The sequence below is a fragment of the Tigriopus californicus genome, chromosome 10, assembly GCF_007210705.1.
Source record: "Tigriopus californicus strain San Diego chromosome 10, Tcal_SD_v2.1, whole genome shotgun sequence".
NCBI classification, from domain to species: Eukaryota; Metazoa; Arthropoda; class Copepoda; order Harpacticoida; family Harpacticidae; genus Tigriopus; species Tigriopus californicus.
In genome coordinates, this window is record NC_081449.1 from 15,259,187 (window position 1) to 15,283,170 (window position 23,984).

The following is a 23,984-nucleotide window of genomic DNA, read 5'->3' on the forward strand; positions in this document are numbered from 1 at the left end:
GAGGGAACTGATTACCATACTGAGTTCAGTTGTGGTGCTTGAGATAGGACACGGAGGCTTCAAGGCCTAGAGCAGAAATGTTTACAAAACCTTTGTAGAAGACATTCAAGCAGTTTGCTACCTCCTGATCAGATGCATGCCAGCTGAGGGGGTAATAATCAACTCTTAGTTCCCAATCAAGTACCCAATCAGGAGAAAACGCAATGCTCAAATGTCTTCTAGTGAGGTTTCACAAAGCTTTTCTCTCCAGTGCTTGTAAACTCCATAGATAAGGGAAACCAGACACAATCAGGCCACTTAAATTAGCAACTTCAAACTTAAAATGCAGGCTTGTGGGTAAGTAAGTAATGTTTTTTAAGTGAAATGTATTTATGTTTTGATTCAAAACTATTCTATTCATAGTTCAGGCCATAGCAGTGCCAAAAAAACAAAACAAAAACAGTCCTAGTTGTCTGAGCTTACTCAAACTGCCCATGACAATAATTTGACTACTCAGTAGGATAATAATGGAAGAACTGAAAACCGTCAAAACCATTCCTTATTGCGTCTTAATTTTTTATTTACGTTTAACAACAGCTAATACTAAGACCTGATGAGAAATATTGAAAATAAAGCTGGAAAATCTGCAAAATAAAATGCGTATTGTTACCATTTCGGTGTATATTTAAACAATTTTTGCATATTTTATGTGCATATTTTGGGGAAAACCTTGTATATTTCCCCCATATCTAGATATAATCATCAAAAGAAATTGGAATGTATATCCATTTTGTGAAAGCAAGGAGAAGTAAGGCAGGGGTATAAACCTCCTGAATCTCATTTCTTATTTGTGACATGTCACTTGGGAGTGGGACTGACGACAAGTTGCGATTTAGAACCAATTTGATCAAAAGTGGAAGCATTCAAACACCATATGCGTGCGGCTTGATTTGCTCTATTTGATCATAATTAAGGGCGAATTTGAAAGTTATAATTTGAGCCATAAAATGTCATTTTCATGTGATAAAAATAACGATAAAAAGTAAAGAAATGGGCAAGAAAGTGAAGAATAAAGTGAAAGAAAGTTTCCAATTTCTGTTTGTAACAACACATCTCTGATAGTAATGGTGTGCAACAAGGAATCATAATTATTTGAAATAACTTTGCCGTTGCTCATTGAAACATTGAATTGTTAGCACAGCTGCTTACTTTGCAAGGTAGAGCTGAACTGGGCATACCTTCATTTCTTAATTCCTTGCAAAATTAATACTATTGGACAATCTAGAGCTCTAGGACAACCGAAAATAAGAACAAAGTGGATGGCCCAACCTGTTTCAATTTTATTTCTGATCAAACATTGCTACCTGGAACACCAATGTGGTATGTACTTATTTTCTTGTACATTTTAACAATATATTTTCCTTGCCCTAATGGGCATTATGGGCATTGCACTTCCAACCTAGTTTATTACCTTGTTACATCTTCCTTTCTGATACAATGCCTAAAATTTCCAACAGAAAGCGTACCCACATGGAGGCACTATCCAATTATTTTGCTCTGTGAAGAACTTACTTCCCCCGCCATTAAATGCAGTGCGAAAGAACTTCTAATCATAGCGTTTACCAAATGAAAAAAATGCTTTTAGTTTCACTTTTTTACTTATTGAATTTTGGAAAACAGGGGGCAAAATCAACTTTTTTGAAACCAATAAAACATTGTTATGTAGGGAAAATAGTGATTTTCCAATGCAAGTTGGGGAAAGAGTGCCATTTTCACTTAACGTCCAGAAATAGTTTTTTTTAGCTAAAACATTAAATTATGTGAAAAAAATATTTTCTACGTGAAAATTTTTCAAATCCGCCCTCTCGTTACTATCAACAAATTTAAAGGTTATTGACAGAGAGTTACTCCCCAAGTGGTGTTTTTTGGTCTGGTCATTTCCAGTTTTGTCTATCATCTGCTTGGGTTAGAGCTTGATAGTAGTTGCTCCCTCTTTTTCTATCTTCTATTCCTTCCCGATTTGCCTCACTGTTTCAAAATACACGTTGAAGGTACCCAAGTGATTTTTGTTCAATTTGTGACTGATTCTTGCGAAAGTGCGATTAGAGGGTAACAGGTACCACAGGGTTGATTTCTTGGCCCCTTGAAACAGGAGTGTTATCTCGTTTCCAGAAATTTTCACCCATGACCATTTCCCACCCTCGTCAGTTTATGCACGCAAACAATTGTACTTGAGTGTTTGTATTCAACATGGGTAATTGTATTTCAGATCTCAAATTCGACATGAATGTCAAAAACCAAGTAAAGGACCGAATCCTCACCTCTGGGATGGCCATTCCCCACGAAATCGAACCTGTTCGAGGATCCATATATCAAGAGATCAGCAGGTAACGCCTCATTATTTCTCTTTAACAAGTACCTGCTATTTTTGCCCTTGAAAACGTCACTCTAAATCACGGTCATTTCACTGCTTAAAGGGCCATGGAAGCATCCATTGACGATGATGAAGATTGGGTTGTGCTGAACAATGTGCTAACCGGTGAAAAACTTACTGGAGTAGATGCCTTAAACTACGGAAAACGGTAAAGAGCATCAGATCAAGCCATGACATGTTAAGAGGGTGACAACTACCCCTAAATGCGACCTTTATCAGATTTGGTGCCTTCTTGGAACAATGTGGGCTCAAGATGGGTCACGTGGTTCATTTACTCATTGGGAACCATAATATGACTTTTCCCATTTGTTTTGGCGCTTGGATTTTGGGCGGTTGCGTCAGTGCAGGTGATGTCAATTTGGAACCAAGAGCTGTCGCCGAACAGGTAAAACATTCAATGGGATGGACACCATGTCAAATCTATACGTTGCATTGCGTTGGTTTCAGCTCAGCACTCTGTCGACCCGATTTCTAATATGTTGTCCAGAGACCAAACATTTGGCTGTGGAAGCCTTAAAACTAACGAAACGACCACAAGATATCCAAACATTCTGTTTGGGGGTTAACGACGAGTTTGAAAACCTCTTCGCCACCCTCAAGAACATCGACCCCGTTCAGTGTCCGGATCCAGTTGATGTGGATACCAAGAGCGATGTTCCTCTCATTTTCTGGTCCTCGGGGACCACCGGACACCCCAAAGCCATTTGTCACACTCATGTTTCCGCGCTGCGCATGGGCGGAATCACTACGAACTTCCTCGTCCCTAAGACAAATATCGTGATCTCAACGTGTTTCTTTCACGTGGGCGGGTTTTTGGCTTCGATGTTAGCATTTACACGGCATCAGTGTGTTTACCACGTGAGAAGGCGTTTAAGGTGTTATTTTCCTTGAAAGCAATCACACTTTTTAAGCAAGGTGTGTGTTTCTTCCTGGAACAGATGTTTGGACCGGGTTTCCAATTGGAACACCTTCTGAACAGCATAATCAAGGCCAAGCCCAAGTCAATTGCCATTGGCACTCACCATTACGTCCAATTAGCCGAGTCTGAGTTGTTGGCCAATGCGAACCCGGACGATTTGGCCTCTTTGGAGTACATTGCACCCGCAGGGGCCGCTGTGCCTCAATCTTGCGAGGCGTCATTCCGAAAAAAGTGTCCCAATCTCAAGGTGAGTGTTTTGCTCCTTTGAATTTGCAAATGGTCGTGATACACCAATGCTCTTTACTAGAATCGAGTTACTGCTCAATGCAACCTACATTATGCTAACTCAAAGAGAAAAGTGTGGATCGAAAAAATGCAAATATGTTTTCGGTGTTGTGTCTAAATCTTTCTAGATCTTGTCGTTTTTTTTGCTTTTTCGACCGTTGCCACAAGCATTGTTATTGGCAACATAAATTGTCGACACAAACATAGATGCATTGGCATTAGTCTCACATTAAGTATGGGCCAAGAGAGCTGACACATTGGGATTATTTTGACCGAATGGTGACAAGAGGGATTTGTGTGTACCTACCTCATAAAAAAGTCACATCTAACAAGAAAGTACCAACAAGGGTTGTCATTTCCCTTGCATTGGAACTAAGTGTTTTTTTTTTAAATTTCTTGTCGACTAATGCAAAATATCAGACTTCAGTGGGTGTCGGACAAACAGACTCTCTTTTGGCTCAACAAAACAAGAGATGGTCTCTGTGGAATTAATCACAAACAAATTTATCGCACTTTTTAGCCAACCGAGTGGTCACCCGGCCGACACGACATCGAGCAGCTCAGGGTTGAGAAATTGTCAAGTTACCCCGCCATGCTTTGCCATCTGCCTGTTAAAATGGAAACTCGGAAAAAGATGCTGGTTGCTTATCCGTTTTTCCCAGTCAAAATTATTCTTGATTTGATAACACAAGCTACTTCATATGTAAAAGGGTCAAACCTTGATAATCAAGAGTTGGAAATTTTTAGAAAATGGCTTTTATTTAAGATGTAATTTCAGGCGGAAAGAAATAATATCGAAATAAGTCATAAAATACGTTATCAAACGTTATGACATGCCTGAGAATTGACATATTTTCCTGCCATTAGTGGAAAAACTGGGGCAAAAGGACTTTTTTCTCCCTATGGTTCAGCGCTAAAAGATGTTGCTTGACCCGCATTTGAGCTCTAAAGTGGAAAAGATAATGATCGCTGTTTGCTTTCCAGGGAGTTTTGAATATCTATGGACAAACTGAAGGTGGAATAATGACCTTAGGCATGTCTTGTACGTCTCTTGGCTCGATTTTGCCTGGAGTGCGTATGAAGGTAAGATATTGCATGAAAAACTATGTTTGACGTAAATCAGGACCCCGACCCGTGAAAATAAGATCATGAGAGAAAGTTTGCTCAGCATCTGTAGCCCGTCATCTGAAAACTGCCCAACCAACTCAACTAGTTAACGGCCACTTACCACTTAGCTCACTGGAGTAACGAATTGCTCACTTTGACTAAGGGAGTGGAGACGGTGATCCCTTTCTTTTAATGAGAAACCCTGATATTGATGACCAATAATGATTATCGTTGTATGACTAGGTGGAAAATGTCATCACTGGTGAACGTTGTGCTCCTCATGAAGAGGGCGAACTATGCTACAAATCGGCAGTGGTCATGAAAGGTTACTACAACCGCCCCAAGGACAATGCGGCTTTCTTTGATTTTGAAGGCTTTTGCCATTCCGGAGACTTGGTTTATTACACCCCGGACGGAGACATCTACTATGTGGATCGCCTGAAAGAAATCATGAAGTAAGGTCTTGTGCAGATTTTTTGTGGCTATCAATACTGGCAAATTTAGGAAACATGAAGCTAGCTATGCCAGTGCTTGTTTCTTTTTCAAATCTTCTTAGGTACAAGAATAACCATGTAGCTCCCACTGAACTGGAGGATATCATGCAAAGACACCCAGCAGTCCAGGAATGCTTGGTTTTTGGGAAACATGACGACGAAGTCCAGGAATTGATTTCTGCAGTGGTGGTGATTAAGCCTGGCAGGAGGGTAAGGTTCAAGGCTAAAGTTGAGTTAATGAACTGAAGGAAACTAGTTTTTGATCATTGTTTCACGAACACTATTTTAGGCTAGCGAGGCAGAGCTGCGAAACTTTGTGAACAACGAGGTGACGGATTATAAAAAGATTCGAGGCGACATCATTTTCCGTGATCAAATTCCTCGAAATTCGGTTGGCAAGTTGGTCCGACGCGAGATGCGTGAATGGGCCAAACATCAAATTAACTTCGAGGACACTGATATCCACCGTCCCGTGTTTCATTCAAGAATGGCGGCTCATTAAAATGCTGAGTGTGAATTGCCATTGCTTTAGACGCTTCCGTAGTCCAGATATTGCCTACGGAATTTAGCCTCTGCTTTCCATGGGTGAAATGTAATATCATGCAATAGATAAGATACTGCTTGGGAAACAACTTGACCCTGAAGAGAATATTTACTGAAAAACGAATGGATGAGAATCAACATCAGATTGGTATCAATTGTGACAGAAATGGAATTCGTAAAAGACGCACGTCCCAACGGAACTTTAAACCATAATCATGAAACCTCAACTGTCTCCGTAGAAACGAAAATGCCTTTTCCGAACATCTGTCTGAAATTTCGTGTGCACCAGATATCGTTAAATATTTTGATGCCCTATCATTTGATCAGTCGACATAAACCATATGCCTCAACTGAATTTTACACTACCAACCTTGTAATCTAAGACATGCTTTGCAATGCCTCCCAGATAGAAGTTTGTGCTTTTGCTTCTTTAGACCTTATGCTTTTGAAACCAGACAAATAAGAGGATCAACTTCGCCTCAGGGGACATTTTCATTTACAGCATATTTCAAAAGATTGCCTTTACCTCGTTTGAGGTTCTTTTCGCTTTGGGAGTTCGGTCTAAAATCGGTTTGAATAGGTCGCATTCGTCAGGAAAACCTAATGGCTTTGAACAGGTACATCCATGCAATCCAATTCCTTAAATTGTAGGATGAGGTGTCCTCTAATAATCATTGGCATAAATCATGGTCTTGAGTACTTGAAAGCGAAAGTGCAGATTATGCTCTCTAAAATGTCATCGTGCGATCTTTGTTTTTCTGGTTTCTAAACGTGCTCACATGCATAATCATGCATAACCATGTTTGAGTTAATTTCTTGTTTAGGAGCAACGGGGTCTCCCTTTCCTTTCCAGAATATTCCTTCAGCCTTGTTATTATTCCTCTCTGGCCTTTCATGATGAAATTGTCCCCGTCGTAGTGACAATGGTCAATAACACCTCCAATCTAGCAAATGGCCTCGTCAAGGCCGTTTCACATTCCTTGAGCCATCTCTAGATCTATACAGGGCGTGTTCCTCTTGTTCTGGTCTACTTTCGCAACGAGTCACACCCATTTTGATCTTTCAACTTTCAATTCGTTGAGAATCTGCCTGGCTTGAAAACCCGCTACCCCTTGAACCACATACACGATGTGCAGACCTACCGATGTGGCCTCTTCAAAGGTACCCTTCGAGGAAAGATCCCCTTCTCTTCATTGCTGCACATCGTCAAGCTTGCAGCAGCCATCACTCAGTACGAGTCGATAGGCACAAAACACAATATACCTGGCTTTTTGAAGAATCCTCTTGCGCTCCATGCGAGGCTGTCGCTCGCTCGCTCCTTGGCTTCCTTTCTTCTCCATATGGCCAGGCACACTCATTGTGCCCAGCTCAGTAGTATCATACTTACCTGTCCCCGGCCCAGGCATGAGAGCCAAGAGATGCCTTTGAGACCTCTGGGCCCGGCCACGGAGGGTAGACATTCGAATTTCCAACCTCCTGCGATCTCCACTTGATTCCGACTTTTCAGGCAGTTCTACACTCTGCAACTCTGCAACTCTGCCTCGTCTTCGTACTTTGTTACCGGCGCCCCGCTGAGAGGTCTAGTACGTACGTGCATAGGTTCGGCCGAGATTTCAGAGCGCGGAGTGCGGTCCGAACTTGGTTTGAACCCACCCTCTCCACGCACCCAAGGCAGTCGTCGTCGTGGGTCGTTGTTGGTCATTGAGTCTGCGGATAGTGGATGTGAAGGGGAGTATCAATCCAATCCGGACCAGTACTCCGGCCCCGAGAAGTGACGTTTGCTCGAAATATCCGTCCGTGGTGGTGGAGGGGACTTTTTTCGGTTAAGCTGTTTTCTGATTTCTGGTCGGGACTCTCAAGTCAACTCCTCTCGTCGGTTTGAAACCCCGGAGTTGAGTGCTTCAATCTTGCGTTGCGACCTCACCTATTCACCTGTGTGCGTGTACGTGTGTGAGTGAGTGTCTGTTTGTGATCAGATAGGATTGAAGCATCTTGTTTAGCAGTGTGGAACAAAGTTTTGAACAAAAATCAACTTACACTTGAAGGTAAGAGATATGCAGAGCATTCTTCTGCCAACTACTATCTGCCATGCATGGTAATCGATTGCCAGGCCCTAGATTAATGAGGGTGAATACTCAAGTGCATCTTGTGAAGCTAAAGCAAAAGGGTGGAAGAAAAGTCAATGACACTTCCTCAACTAGAAACCCCATTGTGTATCTAGCCTCCATTCATCGTCCCTTTTTTTGTTTTTTGCTTGACGACGCCTTCTATTTCTTGAATCATTGTCAGCTTTACGTTCAATGACAATAGTATTTGATCTCTCAACCCGAACAACTTCCTCTATCAATCGGATATCCCGTTTGCCCTTCAGACACACATATTCAGCCGCCATTTGAATTTGCTCACTCATTTCCATGAGCCGTAAATTCCATTGGTCAACTCCATAACACAAGTGAATTTTGAAAGTGCAAGCCGTGTATGAACCAACGCATTCCTACATACATTCATACATACAGACAGACAGACAGACAGACAGACAGACAGACACGCAGGCCAGCAGGCAAAGAGACCAACCCACAACCCACCAACCAACCGTCAACCCCAAGGTATTTGAAAGAGAGTGCCCAAGTAGAATTTCAAGAAAGATACCTACTCTCTTGCCCCAATGAAGCCAAGAAATTGAAGCATCCTCACCACAGCTGAAGAGTAGAAATTCGATTTTCACTATTTCATATTTTCAAGCCACAACAATGTTCGTTGGCTGCCATTGACCAGATCGATCACCAATGTTCTCTCTCCTTCTCCATTCTCATACGAGCGAGGAGAAGAGATATTCCAGAGCTTAGCCAGCCAGCAAACTAGAGGTTATTGAGATATTCACGGATCAAATTTCATTTCGCCATCCGGAATCATGGCCCGAACAAAATTGTTTTAAACAGACGTGCAAACGTATAGAGGCTGTGTGCCTTTGTTTTGTGAGGCCACATATCTTACAGGGAGTGAGTGAATAAGTGTGGGGAAAGCGATGATAGGAGGGATTCCGATACTAACCGGAGACCCCTGATGTGTCATGCTTGATTATTCAAATGGGAAGTTGGCATATCTTGAACCATGACGAAGGCAGAGAGGCCTCATGAAAGAGGAATTGTATTTCGTGACCCTTTTTAATGAATGGCATTTCTTCTTTGCTTGGCTGGAAAGAGGAAACTCCTTGTCTTCTCCTTTTGAGGGTTCTCAGCAAAAACCATAAGAGTTCTACTAGAAGAAGATTTCTGGAGGGTGTATTTCGTGAGAATATTCTTGTTGAACAACCTGCGGCTGGATCATCTGAAGCATGACACTCACTAATGACGAGGGTGAGAAGGGATCGCCTCTTGACGAAAATGAGAGACATCTACTTACCATAGACGGGATTGAGGCTTCAAAGTGGAACCAGTGCCGGCAACCATTGCAATGTTTGCTGTCTGGCAATTTGTCTGACTTGGTCTAAGAATTGTGATTGAAAGCACCTGGATGAACATGAGTTTGATTCAGGCATCTTCTTCACCTGCTTGACGCGTCACACCGCAATGACTCCTAAAACCAAATACCACAAAGATTACACACCTCTTATAGAATCGACGACCAGTCATGCCCGATTTGGAGATTTGAACTTGTGAACAAAGTTATTGATACCTTACTGTAGTTGGTTTCAACTAATGACCCGCTCAAGTAATTCAAACTGAAAAGGTTCCACTTTTTGCTGGAACAACAAATTGGAAAACCGAATGAACCCATTGGCTGCAGACCTGACTTATACCGGTTTACGCGAATGTCATACGCACTCGCGTACCTGAAAGTCGTTCTTGTTCCCATTGACAAGTCATGCGAAACCGGCCACAACACAGGTTTTGATTTTTCCACAACAGAATGCGACCTTTGAAGTTTGCATTTCGGTGCTCATTCGCTTCAAAATCCGCGGTCGAAACATGGCAAGAGGTGTCTTTGGTTGTTGGTTTGTGGCCTAGTTCCAGTTTGTTCATCCGGAAGGCATCCAATTGTTATTGTTGTTGTTGTGTTGTTTTCCAGTATCTCGAGGCGTTCTCCAAGCCACAAAGAAAACTAATGCGTTTCACAATCGCTACTAGGCTAGATCCTTCTTCCCTGGCTTGGTCAAATTAACCAGCTCTATTCGAAAATCATGAATGGCAACATTGAATCCACTCCCCTTCGCGTTCAGTTAGCTTTTGTGACCTAAACAGGAACACTTCATTGGGGGATTCGGGAATTTCTTCCAGATTTCCGTTCCCCTTTCCTTGCTTGTACGTACGTAGTTATATACATTGATTCATTATGTGGCAAGTATCCATTAATTCAGACCCAAAACCTTGAAATTGAATGCAAACTGTGCTTTATAAAAATCGAGGACGCGTAAAACAACAGTCGCCAGTCCTCACCAACTTGGTCACGTGCAGTATCGCATTTTAGGTCGTGGAAATACGAGCATAATGCGCACACAATTACTCTAAATATTTCCAAATATTCATCACTCAGACAGGGCTGGATTTCAATCTCGCCACAAAGCCAGTGTTTATTTACAGCTCAGATTTGATGCAACGTCACATTTCCCTTGCGACTATCCGTCGAGTTGGTCATCAAACGCAGTTATTGTTCCCATCATCTTTTATTGCCCAATGTGAATTCCACGAATGCCTCATGACTCATTCACATATCATATCACTTTTTTGTGAATTTGTACCCACCCCTCGGATTCCGATTTAGTTGCGTCCGATTTGATGCTTCTCTATGTGTTCGGTACATTGACATTGTGACTGATCCTTGTTGGTGAGGCGTCATTTTTGGTTGGGAAGCTATTAATTATCCATGTGGTACAACCAGTTTGCATCATCCATTGTGTTCGAGGGCGCGTTCGAGAGCGCGCCAGGTATTGTCTATGTGCGATGTATGTCTGTACCTTCATAGTGGGGCTTACCCTACACACAGTCTGTCAGTATACGAACGAATAGTACAGTACCTGAGACAGGACATCCGAGTCATACATTCCGTAGAATACAGTCACCACCACCAGCTACCATCCGATTGCCTGCCTACCTGGCTCCCTGACTGGTTGGTTGGTTGGTTGGTTGGATAATACTCTTTGGGGATGTTTTTGAAGACGAACTCTTCTATCTTGGGCGAATCCAAGAGTGCATGCATGCATGTGTATTGGCCTGTTTGGAAACGTTGGTTGGCGGACGCTTCTAGAACCGTCAAATAAATGAGTTTTCAACATCTTGGTCAGGCATCTTTCTCATTCATAGAAAAAGCTTTGAGTGCAAAAGATAGAGACATAAAAAAATAAGGTTTAACAAACAAAACGTCTAGGGTGAGTGATATGTGATAGAGTGAAGAGATAAGGAAGGCTTGCTTCCCTCGTTGTTGGCTTTTTATCTTTTAAGCTTTCAATGCCCAGTTGCAAGCTGTTAAGAGAAAGAAGGCCTCGAGACAAAGTGTTGAGCATTGTGTCAGGAATCAAGCGATTGCGTTCTTTTGCAGTAATAAATTTTCACCATGGGGGTTCAGCTTCGCCCACGGACCATAACCGTGGATCGTGGATCCCGAGGATTCGGATTGTCTTTGATCTATCGTGGTTTGGATAAATACGAGGAGAAAGACACGGGTATCTTTGTGGCCCGAGTTGTTCCCGGAGGTGAGCTAACTGACTGATTGAAGGACTGACCACTTTCATTGTCCAAGAGTGTCTCACCGTTACTTTGAACGTCCATAAAAGAGAGAAGAAAAATTGGCAAGAACGGAGAGAGAGAGGCTGGTCGTTGACCCTTTCACTTTAATCGTCCCTTATTTGCAGGTCAAGCCGCTCGGTATGGCGTCCGTGAGAATGACAAGATCGTGACGATCAATTCCAAGACCCCGCGGAATGTGGACGACGCGGTAGCCGTGATCAAGCAGGCTGGTAATCAGATCAAGTTGGTGGTTCTTCGAGAGGAAGAAATGCCCGATATTCAGGTAGAGGACAGCTCCTCCATTGGCGAGGCCGATTCGACATGGGCAAGTGATGCGTTAGATATCGTAAGCGTCCAAATTCCTACACCTTGTTCTCATTCCGATCCTCAACCCGAACGGCCTTTCATTAACCCACTTCATGAAGGTCTCCTCTCCCCTCAGATCCTTGGTTCACATACCTGTTGTGTTTGTGTTTAGTAACGTGTTTGTAGTTCTATTCGATCGTTCGTGCTCCTATTTAATTTTGCCTCTTGTTGCTGTTGTTTGGATCCTCTCTGAGTTCCATTCCTAATCCCTTGGATTCCTATCGTAATTAACCTCATATCCTTCGCATCACTCACTCAACTGCTGCTATCGGGCTCTTTCGCTACTTGAGTACGAGATCTCTCGGGGAAATGGGTATGCGCTCCCACCCACTTTTTCCCCCCCGTGGCTAATTTCGCCCGCCGGCTGTTTTCAGATGCGGGACACCCTTGGACAACAACCCATTTCTCGATCCGGCTCGGCTCGCTCGTTCAACACGACCTTCGGCCCGCCCGGCAACGCCACGCCCTCGCCTCGACTTCAACGAGCTCAGGGGCCCCATGCCACGGGCAGTTTCAGTGGGGGAAGTCAAGTGAACACGCCCACCTCACCCTCGGCCGTGAACAAGCAACAGGACTTTGCTCGTCAACAAGCAGAGTATCGGGCCCGCCAAGAGGCTGCCGAGCGGGCTCGTCAACAACAACTCCAACAGTATCAACAACAGCAGGAGACCGCCCGACAGTTGGCCCGCCAAGATGGGAACCCGGTGTCGGTGAAGGACACGGTTCGCGATATGATCAGCAACTCGGACTTCAGTAACTTTGACGTCCGACCCCGCTCCAACAGCGCCACTCGACGCGTTATTCAGGTAAGGGTGTTGTTCAGCAGGAAAATGTTTTAGCTTTCGCCAGATTTGACGACCACCCACCAAGTTTAGGATTAATCGCTTAACCGTGTGAGGCACCTCGAATGAATTGGTCGATGTCAGTACGTTTGAAACGCAGCCAGTCGAAGTTGGTATGTTTTTAAAGATCCTGTAAAAGACAGACAGACTGTCCTTGTGGTGGTGCATTTTGATTGAACACTCAATTGCAACTTCGGCTGTGTGTCGTGTTTTTCACTGACTCGAGATCCATCATGCCATGGTTTTAACTCGGAGCATTTACCATTAATCAATGAGGGCCTTGGGCAATTGGAAAACTGGAAAAGTGTTATATTTCATTTCGGTGATCTAGACTTCTAGTTTAACTCTGTTATCTCCCTCAAATGCTTTCACGTTTTCTTTTTCCCGTAGAACGGTCGAGACGACCAGGTAGGTGATCCCCAACCGATTCAACTCGGTCCGATTCCTCACTTGCTTGCACTTGTTACTCTTGCAATCTCTTCCACCAAGAGGATGGATGCTCTCTCAGTGCCTCCATCGCTTGGGTGCTTCAATGGATCATTTGCCTTTGCTATTTCCCTTTCTCTACCTCATTAAGTGGGCTGTCTAGCTATGCATTTTTTCATCCAATATTGGAAACACGCTGCTTGACCCATTGTGGCCTTTTGTTGTACATGCATGTTCTGTGTTAATTGGGAGAATCTGCGTATGTAGTACGTAATTGTCCTGGTCGCCACCAGCCTGTTTCTCTCCATTGTCCTTCACTTTGGCTACCTTGAAAATATCGGGACATTGGTGATATTGACCTTGGGTATGGCCTAACAATCTAATGATACCGTCAGCCTCACTAACGAACAAGTGCTTTCGATTTTCACAATCAACCACAGTTGACATCCGACTCTCCGGGATAGGTCGGAATGTGAGAGTGGTTCCTAGTACTCAATTACGTTCATGTGATCGAGAGGAGTGAGCTGTATAGCTCAAAGCGAGCGTTGTGTGAATCAAGTGTTCTCCTGATCCCTTATCTGATCTCTGATTCCTGGCACCTGTTGTGTTGTATAATGAACAGCTCACCTCATAGTGGAGCATGAACAAGGCCTTTTGTTGTTCCTCATCTTCCTGATGTGATGAAATATTCAAGGTCGCTTTTATCCCCACAAGAGCGGCGAGCAAGTATCTAGTTTCCTCAAAGCCAAGGAAAAAATACAGTAGTACGTACCTCCGTAAGCAGCCAAAGAGAGAGCGTAGATTTCAATTCAATGAGCGAGTGCCTTTTGTCCGTATTAAATGCACACAAGCTCACTCATATGTCCAATGGTGTTGCGTCGGCTCAAAGTTCCGACACCCCTCGGGTGTGCACCGTGTGCCTTTGCATTTCCATAGGATTAGCTTGATTAATCAATTATTTACAACTTCGGTAGTTTCCCAATAACCCAACTCCAGGGTCGGGCTTGGTTGGTACATCAAATAGGTGACTTTGTGGACGTCAGATACACAGGGGGAAATTGGAGCAAACGGCCCACCTTCTATCGTTTTCTTCCTCTTAGAGCCCGCAATTGTAGTGGGGCACTGGTGAAATTTGGTAGTGAAAAACAGAAATTCTACTTTCTTGTTGTTCAGAGACCCCCTCATTAGGTAGGGATTTAGTCATCAAATTTGAAGAGAGTTTATTCATGTGCAGTGCTTGATGAGGCCCACGTTGTATTTGCTGTCGTCGTCTATTTGCACACGTCTGACGGAAAAAGGAAACTCATAGTCTCTTAATTAGGTGTGGGAGGCGGAAAAATACTGTTGAGTCCGGTTTGCCAAGTTCTTCGTTTGGAAGCCAGACTTTTGTTCTGGAAAATCATTGTGTATTCAAATATATGCAACTTTATCGCCGCATCAATGAGCACTTTAAGTGTGCTTCAAAACTCGTAACATAGCAAATAGCACATCAGAGATCAAAAGTGAATGACTGTTTGCTTGGCGTGATTTACCAACAATTTACCGGGCTCTAAAGGAGCAAGAATGCCGCTTCTTTTTGTGCTAGCTTGCGCCCCACTTCCACCCCATCAAGATGAACACGAGCCTCTTTTCTTGTACGAGGTCCATGATAGAGTGGAAGAACTTAAGTACGAGTGTTTCATGAGCTTACTCAGTCTGTCATCAACATTCACTTGAAGGAGATTTAAAGGAATTTGAGACTTTTGTCTGTCATGAGTCCTCCCGACGACGGAAGGCAACATGATTTGCCACATTTGGACATTTCAAGTGCCTTTTGACATAATGGCCAAGACCAATAAGGACACTCCTCGGTGATTGTGATCAAAGTGACGCGTATTTGTAGAAAGAGGAGGGCTCTCTCTTTCCTGTTGGCCGGGTCGCTCTCTCTTGCTGTGTGTCTCTCTTTCGCTCTCTCGCTCGCTCTCGAGATCCTCGAGATCCTCGAGATCCCTGACATCCCCGAGATCCCCGCTACGACTAGTTTGACTTCTTTGGCTACTACTGCTGCTATCAAACACCGCAATCCCAGAATGCGGAGTGCAGTTGTCAAACGAACAACCACCACAACCCACATAAAAACAAGAACAACTGTCATCAAGGTTGGTCGGGGAACGGTCTGAAGGTTGAACAATAATGCATGTTCGGAAATGAGTGTGTACCATATCCTATCCTGATGGGCTGTTCTGTTGTGTTGCTGGCTTACTAAATAACCCTGAGAGTCTGTGTATCCAACGGCAATGTTTCGGATGTTACAGGAAACGAAGAAGTCGACGGAGAACATCACACGGATTGTGGAGACCATGCATCGGCCGGGAACGAGCCAATCGGGGCGGTACAAGTCCACAAATAGCCTCCATGATCTGGGCTTGGACAACTATCCCAATCCCGAGTATCCGGAGGCCAGTCGCCTGTCCAGGAAGGAGGAGAAGCAATCCCTTCAAGTAAGAGGCTTGTGGATCGATTTCATTTCGATGTGTCTAAATCGTTTTCTCACCATGTACGTACGTAGAACTTGAACAACCGCTTGGCTGGTTACATCGATCGTGTGCGGCAACTGCAACAAGAAAATGCCAAACTGGTCCACCAAGTTCGGACCGTCGAGGAGTACCAGAGCAAAGAGATCACCAATGTCAAGGACATCTATGACAAACAAATCAATGATCTCAAGGGAGGTCTGGAGAGCATGAACAAACAATACAACCAGCTCAAGGTCGGAGCTGAGGGATTGCTATCCGAGAACGAAGATCTCAAAGAAAGGTAGCTCAAAGAAGGCCAAGACATTCCTTCCAGTGGAAACTCCAAATAATCCTGATCACATTTAATATTTCTCAGGTTGAACAAGAAGGATAGGGACCTTTTGAACGCAAATAATCATGCCAATGCATTGGAGGACGAGGTCCGAGAACTCTCGAGTCGAATGAAGAAGTTGGAGCAAGACCGTCAAAGGGCTCAGGACGAGCTGAAGGATGCCCTGCCCGAATTGGACGTTCTGAGGAAGAAATTGGCCGATTTGAAGCGCGTTCTCGACGACGAGCAACTCAAGAAGGCCGATCTGGAGAACCAATGTGCCCGATTGGAAGAGGATCTCAAGTTCAAGCTCCAATTGTTGGAGAAAGAATTGACCGAGGTACAGTACAGCAGAGCAATGGGTTTCAGATAAAGAGAGGCACGAGGAAAGGGTTTTTTTCACATCATGTTTTTTCTCTCCTTTATTAATCTAGGTCAAGCATCGAAAGGAAATCGAAATCAACGAAATGGATGGCAAACTTCAAGAGGAGTACGAGCTTCGTCTTCAAAAGGCTCTGGAGGAGCTTCGCGGGGTGTATGACAAGCAGATGAAGCAGAGCAGAGAGGACTTTGCCAAACTTTACGATAACAGAGTGCGCCAACCAACGTCTTAAAATTAAAAAAGAAGCAACAACCTTGTCAATGTTTGGCCTATTTTGCAGATCCAAGATCTCCAAGGTCAATTGACTAAAGAGAGAGGAGCCAATGCCAGTTCCAGTCAAGAGCTGAAGGAGTCTCGAGGTCGCATTGAGGCCCTCATCAGCAAGGTCTCCGACCTGGAAGGCGCCAATCTGGCTCTGAACCAAAAGATCGCCGACCTAGCTCAGGATATGGAGGACCAGAAGGCGGCCCATCGCGCCCAAATGGCCGCCAAGGATGACGAAATCAAGCGTCTTTTGGACGAGTTGGCCCATCAACTCAAGGAGTACCAGAACCTCCAGGATCTCAAGGTCCAACTCGACATGGAGATTGCCGTGTTCAAGAGCCTCATTGAGTCGGAAGAGGACCGCCTCGGTCTCGGGGGTAAGCATTGACTGGAGCTCTTTAGGGAACACAGTACCACCGAGTGCATAGTACCAGCCCAAGCTGAGCCACCCGTGGCCGCAGCTGATGGCTCTCTGCCCGCACCAACTCGGTTCGACCTCCCTGACATGTGCCATGTGCGCGTGCGCCTGGATTGGAGGTCGCTGCTGTAGAGCAATCAAATATTGTAAAATAACACCCTGGGTGGTTGGTTCATTTACTTCCCCGTTCCCCCTCCCTTTATTCAACTAATATAGACTACTTACTTACTGACCTTCATCATTTTGTTTCTTTTGATTTTTCTTTCATTTAGCCTATTCGTTGCATTCGAGCCAGTAATTACTATTCGAGGAGACTTTGGTGCAACAAGTAAGACTATCGTTCATCATTTTGACCCGAACTGAAATCCATTCTATACAATGACAACAACAGTCGTCGCCGACGTTTTAGCGCCTTATCCGCCTTGCCCCTGGCAGAAATGAAAGCAAACTCACAATTGACTGGATGGAGTCATTGTTCGTTCAAACAATCAAACAAAACAAAAAGCAAAAGCGGATGAGCCTCTAAAATAAGTTCAAGAAAACATGTCCAATCATGTGTTTGTTTTGTCATTTCAAATTCCTTCCGTTACTTTACAACTCTGTCCAATCAGTATTTACATACTTGTCGTGATTGACCACATTGGCTGTGACCAGAGAAGCCAGTCACCAATATTTAACCACCTAATTTTGGAAGAAAAAAAACACATGTTTTATTCCGTTCTTAGGTCAATAACGCGACATAACACTAACTGCTTTTGAAATAGATCATTGTCATGATTTCGAACTTGTCTGTTAACAAACCTTTGCCTTTCCGTCTTCCTTTTCAAAGTCCGATACAATATCCAAAGGAATCATCCACATATTAGAGAGATTGATTTACATGTCTATGATTAAACATGTTAGAAGACAAAGGAATAGGGAATAAGTGGTTTTGGTGTCATTTGTTCCTCCTTCAATCGTTTTGACCATATTACAAAAACACACTTTTTTAGCATTTTTTCGAGGTTAGCCAGACCCATAACTGTGCAAAATTGACTCTGCATCATGTTTATAGTATTTTTCCCCGATTTTGGAACAGTTTTGTTACAAGGTAATATAATCAATTTCATTTTGACGCGAATGACCTGACCTTGTTAATGTTAGAAGGGAATTAATGGGAAAGTAGCGTTGGCCCTTTGGCAAATTCTGAAACCAACTCTCGATTGAAAAAGAGTTGAAAATCAAAATTGGAATCAGGTTTGAAGTGATTGGACATTGTTTTTTTTTTCAATTTTCCTGCTCGCTCTATTTACCATTCCGTTTTGGCATGATAACTTTTGCCATCATTATTTCACAGGATCAGGCTTCTTCAAACCCATCCTGCACTCTGTCTCATACCTATCCATTCATTCACTTTTGAAGCCCTTGCCACGATTCCATCAAACGAATTCGATTTTCCCCTGTTCCAATAATTTGAAGATAAGAAAATTGCGGAACTCGTGACACCACAATCACTTGCACATTCATTTTGAAATTGGACTGAATATGAAATCAATCCTTCCGAATCGTTTCCCTTTTGTTTTGCTTTCCGGTTGCTTCTATTATATTCACTCCCTCCTGGCTTTTCATTAAAACTTCGGAATCTATCATGGGCCTCAGGTCTATATCTACCTTCTTCAAATTGTTCTCATCCTGACCTTGGTTCTGTCCCGAATACCATAACACTTGTAGTGAACTTAAAGTGAGCTCGGGAGTCTCTAAAGACTGTGGGCATATGGACAAAGATCTTGATTGGTTGCTTGTTTGATTGCAGATCGTTCGTTGGATCTGAGCGATTCCAGTGATTCGCATTCGCGAACCAAAGTGGAGCACAAGAAGGAGTCGTCGAGTTTCCAACGGAAAGTCACCGTCTCTCAAACTCAACTTTAATTCATTCCGAATGAAGCCTCGTCTACTCGTATTTTCCAATAATAATCATTGTGTAGAACTTCATCACGTGTACAAACAAACGAACGAACCCTGCAAAAACATTTGTGTTTACTAATTCTTCTCGTTGTGCACTGTTGAAGCCCGTCCGCATTGTAAATTATATTTTAAATCCAACATTTTTCCTCGCGCATACAAAACACAATCTCGTCGATGACGAGATTTTCTTCCTTTGATTTGATTCAACCCTTTTTCAACTCGTCTCAAGACAAAATACTGCCCCAACAAAAACGCTATGGTCAATGACGATGACTTCAGTATCTCTACGTATATATCATATCTCCCAAAAGTAAAGTAAAGAATGATAAACATTTGGCAGGATTACGTTATTGCAAAATATGTCTTCCATGATCAGAGAAAATGGCAAATGACTTGTTGTTATTGTGAAGAAACTTCAATAAATCATTTCAATAACAAATGCGTCACTACGAAGGAACATTATTTTAATGACACTTCTTATTATCACGGGCTTTGAACGTAATCGTCAGCAAATCCTACATTTTTTGTCAATCCTTCTTTGGGCACTTCAGTCCTAGCTGCATTTTTCAACTTTCAATTTAGGCCATTTAAAGATAGCTAAAACTTAAACCAATTGTCTTTTCGAAAAGCCTATACATTCTTTTGCAATTCAACCTCGTACAAAATTCCAATGATAAAATCATTAGTAATCCCACAGTAAAGCAAATTGTAATGGAAGCTATCGAAACGTGACCGGAGTTCAAGCTCTACTTCTATATTTTTTAGGCCGTCTACGGCTTACCAACCATCCCGTGGATGAAATCTAGAAAGAAAGCATATAAAGTTACTTTCTAAAAGGACAGAAATTAAAGCATTGGCTAAGCATATAAAGTTACTTTCTAAAAGGACAGAAATTAAAGCATTGGCTAGTTTTTGGTCTAAATAAACATTTATATATATTTCTGATGTAGTTGTTAGATGTCATTTCGCAAAGCGTGGAAATCAATGAACTTGCTCTTGAACGGTTTGATGGCGTTTTCGTTGATTCCGGTGGGTTTAAGACGCAAGCTATTCATGGCCAGGTTCGGAATGTTATTCACCTGGCTTAATCGTCTCTTCGCGGCAATCTCCTGACTTCGTTGTTGATCCTTTTTCAGCTTGTCCATCTTCTCCTTGGCGCGATTCCGCAAAGATTTGGGCTTGAACGTCGAGTCCGAGGTTTTCCGCTGATCTTCAGTGTCCAGAGGCTGAAGACCGTTTTTTACACGAGCAATGTCCTAGAATAACATAGCGATATGTTAAGAAAGACCATCACAAAACATCTCTTGACGTGCAATCAAGGAAAGCAAAAATGCTTGGGGATAGTAGCCCTGTAAACGGCTTTCAATACGTAGTAGGCAAATCCTTGGAAGGCATAGGTATTGCAAGCCGAAGTAGCAATGGTATCCAAACTTAGGCAGCTTGTTTCACATTGATTTACAATGAAGTTACAAGTAAAATATTTCCAAACCATATTTTCAATGAAATAGTCCCGATTAGGCTTGGCTAGGGTGCGGTACCGTATTGGTAGAGCGCCTGCTTTACAATCTTCAAGTCCTGGTTCGATCCCAGGCTAGGTATCTGAGTCCAAGCTTCTTTGCAATATCCAATCACAGCGTAAGTTGCTGCCTTCACAGCTCAAATGGGTGAACCTGGGATCATTCCCGAGGGTGAGGTGATACTTGATGCCGCACGTTGCTTGTGAGGACGGAGCTGAAATATCCGTAAGTTGTGAGACACCCTTTATCACATGGCAGTCTGAGCGAGAGAGTTGCCATCTGACTCTGAACGATGTCCCGATCAAAGATTTCTAGACACTGGATGTCGGACGACCGACCGAACACTCGGTTGACTAAAGCATGACTAAAGAGTCCAATAAACCGCTTGGTGATCAATTCCCAGGAGACCATCCATTGCACTGCTTTACCAGCCGAGTGGTCGGTCGTCCGACATCCAGTGTCTAGAAATCGATGTCCCGATCACGTAATTGGCTTGGCTAATGACGTTGTGAAATGCGTTTCTGTTGTTAAAAGTTAATCTATCAATCTGGCGAAGTTCTTCACCATATTGTTTGGGGTACCTGATCGATCTAACGTTGGAAATTTGCCCTCGTGGTTTAACATCAGGCACAGCGACGGCAAACTTGTCGGCTCGAGTATAGAGGTCAATGCCTTTTTGATCTGATCATCACCGGCACAATTGTCATTAAATTTGAAAGCGAATGAGCCATGTTGAATCGGCTTGGCATGAGGCATAATGACAGCAAACAAGCCATTGATTTGCATTTTTCAGTAATGAAACCAAGTTTATACTCTCTGTTTCAATGCAATGCGTGAGTTGAAAGTATAAAAAGAAAAGAAAATGTCAAAAAGAAATGCATGAAAAACAAAGTCATAATCGTTAATCAAGGTTTAGTGCTGCTGGTAGGTGTCACACCATGTTTGAACAAGACTTCAAGTTTGTAATATACCGGTATGTTGACATAGAATGTGAAGCAAGTCATGGTTGCATTGGGCAAACCAGCCTTTTCAGCCCTTCTGCAGGTCTTAAATACAACAGGTCGCCTTCTATGATGAATAGATCAAATTCAATTTTGGTTTCACTTTTAGCGGAAGACTTCAAGCTTCAAACATAAGGTATATATATATATATATATATAAGATATACTTTTCATTTTGTTGCGTATAGAGGCGAAGTTTATCAGCCTGGAAATACTTTTTCATTCGTGACGTTTTCAAATTTTCCACCTATTTCATGACATTTTACACTGTTTCTAAGTCTTTTATCACTAAGAAAATATGTTCATGGTCTATTGAATGTCTTGAGAAGTACAACAAGTAATCAAACACACTTCAAAAACCCAACTGACCTGAATCTGAGTTTGGAAATCTGACATCTGTCCCCAATCGAAGAGGGCTGGGAAGATGATTTGGGATTTCAAATCTAAGGCCATCCCCTTGAGGATGGCTGTTTTGGGACCAAAACGCAAGTGAGGCCCCACCTTCTCGTCCTGGGCGGCTTTGGTGTTGTAAGGGCCCACACAAAAGTGTCGGAGCTCCACCAAACGACGATCCTCTTGTAAGGCTTGCAACAAGGACATGGAATTCTTGGCCGCATCCCCGCGCTCGTCCTCATAACCTCCAGTAATTGTGACCTCGACCAGGCCATCATCGGCATCTCCGTCCGACAGATAAGCTGATAAAGGAGGCAGGTGACTTCCATGGGGAAAATGAATGCTCATTTCAATCTGTACCTATTTCGTCCAACATGAGCTCGATCCCGTCTCGATGAGCCGAGCTCTCCTCGCCAAATTGCCAACAACAAAAGTTGTCAAAATGCCCAATGGAACCCACGCCCGATTTGACATGGCGCATAAGACAGATATGGCAGGTAAGTGCGGCATGGGATCCTACGAGAAGCCTCCAAATTAGCCCAGGATCCACATTCTATGATGCACACTCTAATGCTATACATTTTTAAGCGTGGGAATGCTAACCCTTGAACCCCTTTGAATGTTGCGAACCGGAAAGGCAGCTTTTTAGCTTGAAGGACCTGAGCTAGGGCTCCCATCTTTTGCAAAAGAGGGTACAAAAGTAAGATAAAAAATGCTTGACCGAGTGTCAAAACGTGACCTTGCCTTTCTAGGACTTGAACACAGGGTTGCTTCAAGACTCGTTCTTGATCTTTGATTGCTCGGTAGTACCTTTTTTTGCTCAAGTTGAGAACCCTAACTCAGGTTCTTCAAGCTAAACAGTCAAGTCGCATGAGAAGCATTTTTTCATTTTTTTTTCTTCAAATATTGTCATGAATTGACACTGTAAGAAATTAATGATTTCATTTCGCGTGTTTACCTTCATAAAATCAAGATGTGTCTTTTTGTTTGCCTTGAGTTCATTAAAAGACTCCAGTCCTCTGTCGGACTCGGCGAGTCCAGCAAAAAGTCAAGAATCAAAAAACTAGCATTAGTCCAATTTTTGTTAGAACTTGCCTCAGCACTAGGAATCGCCCACTCAGACTTAAGTTCATTTTGCACTTTTTCCCAAAGATATTGGTCTCAAGCCGCTTTGATCGTTTCAAACTAAACTATGGACCAATCAAAGGACGGTTTCAAAAGTATTGTCTTTTCAAAGTTCACAAAATATTTCTACTCAGAAAAAAAATGAGGTAAGCTTCCTCTAGTATAGTTTAATGAAAGAGTGCAAGCTCATTCATTCATTTTTTGTCCGTAAAAAAGACTCAAGCAGGAATGGCTGATTCTCGACCTTACGGCCCCCGTGCACATTACAGCGGTTCATGTGCCATTCAACGCCAGTGGGTGTTCGCTCAAAATGACAGGATTCGAGGATGTGACGGGGATTACTGCACAATGGAAATGAAGCATGGCAGAGACCAATCATATACCACGCAGTCTGTTGTACCCTTCACCCACCTATCCATCTGACGCGTTTATTTTCACGGTAATCACTGGTGGCTTGTTGGCGTTGATGGATGAAAAGCACCTCGTCCCGCCACATCTTGGTGTGCTCCATCTCGGTGAGCACAAGGTTGGCCATCCCAATCTCAGGGTTCTCGTCAAAGAACTCCTCCATGGTGTCTGGGAGATGCTCCAGGACTCGACCTCGGACTTGGATCACCATCTTCGTCACTCGGGCACCCAACTATGATATTGTTGAGATCTTGGTCTGACAGATTTTCTAGACTTTGAAGAGCTTTTCCTCTCTCCTTCTCCATCACCTGAGCTACGATGAGTCCGTGGACTCAATTTCGAGTTTCGAGAGAAAGGAAATCATCTCAAGAAGGAGCATTGGCTTCGGTGACCTTGTTGTCTGCAATCATTTCTTGTTCATCCGCGTGCTTTCACTCCTGACACTTTTTTCAGGGCGGATGGGTGTGGGTGTACTGTGTATTTCAGAACGAACGAACGAACAACGAACAAACGGGGGATCGGGAGCCAGAGGGAATGCTTTCAAAGACTCTTCGAATGATCTGCAAGCAAACAATTTACGTTGCCACG

The 23,984-nt window shown here is 43.3% G+C and overlaps 3 protein-coding genes and 1 long non-coding RNA gene across 11 annotated transcripts; 2 read left to right on the top strand and 2 right to left on the bottom strand.

Annotated features, from left to right (window-relative positions):
• Nucleotides 1-1,972: 1,972 nt before the first annotated feature.
• Nucleotides 1,973-6,116, top strand: LOC131889685 (uncharacterized). Of its 2 annotated transcripts, none has more exons than XM_059238844.1 (10): nucleotides 1,973-2,095; nucleotides 2,249-2,366; nucleotides 2,457-2,561; nucleotides 2,633-2,798; nucleotides 2,861-3,271; nucleotides 3,352-3,579; nucleotides 4,602-4,700; nucleotides 4,968-5,179; nucleotides 5,281-5,428; nucleotides 5,508-6,116. In XM_059238844.1, exons 2-10 carry the CDS (start codon nucleotides 2,263-2,265, stop codon nucleotides 5,718-5,720), a joined length of 1,686 nt encoding a protein of 561 aa, XP_059094827.1. In that variant the 5' UTR covers nucleotides 1,973-2,095; nucleotides 2,249-2,262; the 3' UTR covers nucleotides 5,721-6,116. The 2 variants fall into 2 exon arrangements, with proteins under 2 accessions (XP_059094827.1, XP_059094826.1); XM_059238843.1 differs by lacking the exon at nucleotides 1,973-2,095 and adding an exon at nucleotides 2,149-2,182.
• A 1,476-nt stretch (nucleotides 6,117-7,592) lies between these two features.
• Nucleotides 7,593-8,138, bottom strand: LOC131889687 (uncharacterized). Its single transcript, XR_009374219.1, has 2 exons — nucleotides 7,799-8,138; nucleotides 7,593-7,723 (listed from the first exon to the last, which is right to left on the bottom strand). It is a non-coding gene; the product is annotated as an uncharacterized LOC131889687 (long non-coding RNA).
• On the top strand, nucleotides 7,669-19,391 carry LOC131889684 (lamin-C-like). Of its 6 annotated transcripts, XM_059238842.1 has the most exons (12): nucleotides 7,669-7,806; nucleotides 11,297-11,450; nucleotides 11,610-11,830; nucleotides 12,225-12,656; nucleotides 13,083-13,100; nucleotides 15,413-15,598; nucleotides 15,667-15,914; nucleotides 15,990-16,284; nucleotides 16,379-16,537; nucleotides 16,607-16,967; nucleotides 17,281-17,336; nucleotides 18,801-19,391. In XM_059238842.1, exons 2-11 carry the CDS (start codon nucleotides 11,312-11,314, stop codon nucleotides 17,304-17,306), a joined length of 2,085 nt encoding a protein of 694 aa, XP_059094825.1. In that variant the 5' UTR covers nucleotides 7,669-7,806; nucleotides 11,297-11,311; the 3' UTR covers nucleotides 17,307-17,336; nucleotides 18,801-19,391. The 6 variants fall into 6 exon arrangements, with proteins under 6 accessions (XP_059094825.1, XP_059094820.1, XP_059094823.1 ...); XM_059238837.1 differs by lacking the exon at nucleotides 17,281-17,336; XM_059238840.1 differs by lacking the exon at nucleotides 17,281-17,336 and having other exon boundaries at nucleotides 11,610-11,809.
• Nucleotides 19,392-19,864: 473 nt separating this feature from the next.
• On the bottom strand, nucleotides 19,865-23,973 carry LOC131889688 (uncharacterized). 2 transcript variants are annotated; one of them, XM_059238845.1, is made up of 4 exons: nucleotides 23,400-23,973; nucleotides 22,224-22,379; nucleotides 21,840-22,165; nucleotides 19,865-20,208 (listed from the first exon to the last, which is right to left on the bottom strand). In XM_059238845.1, the coding sequence occupies exons 1-4, from the start codon at nucleotides 23,605-23,607 to the stop codon at nucleotides 19,906-19,908; spliced, it is 993 nt and encodes a 330-aa protein (XP_059094828.1). In that variant the 5' UTR covers nucleotides 23,608-23,973; the 3' UTR covers nucleotides 19,865-19,905. The 2 variants fall into 2 exon arrangements, with proteins under 2 accessions (XP_059094828.1, XP_059094829.1); XM_059238846.1 differs by lacking the exon at nucleotides 22,224-22,379.
• Nucleotides 23,974-23,984: the final 11 nt, after the last annotated feature.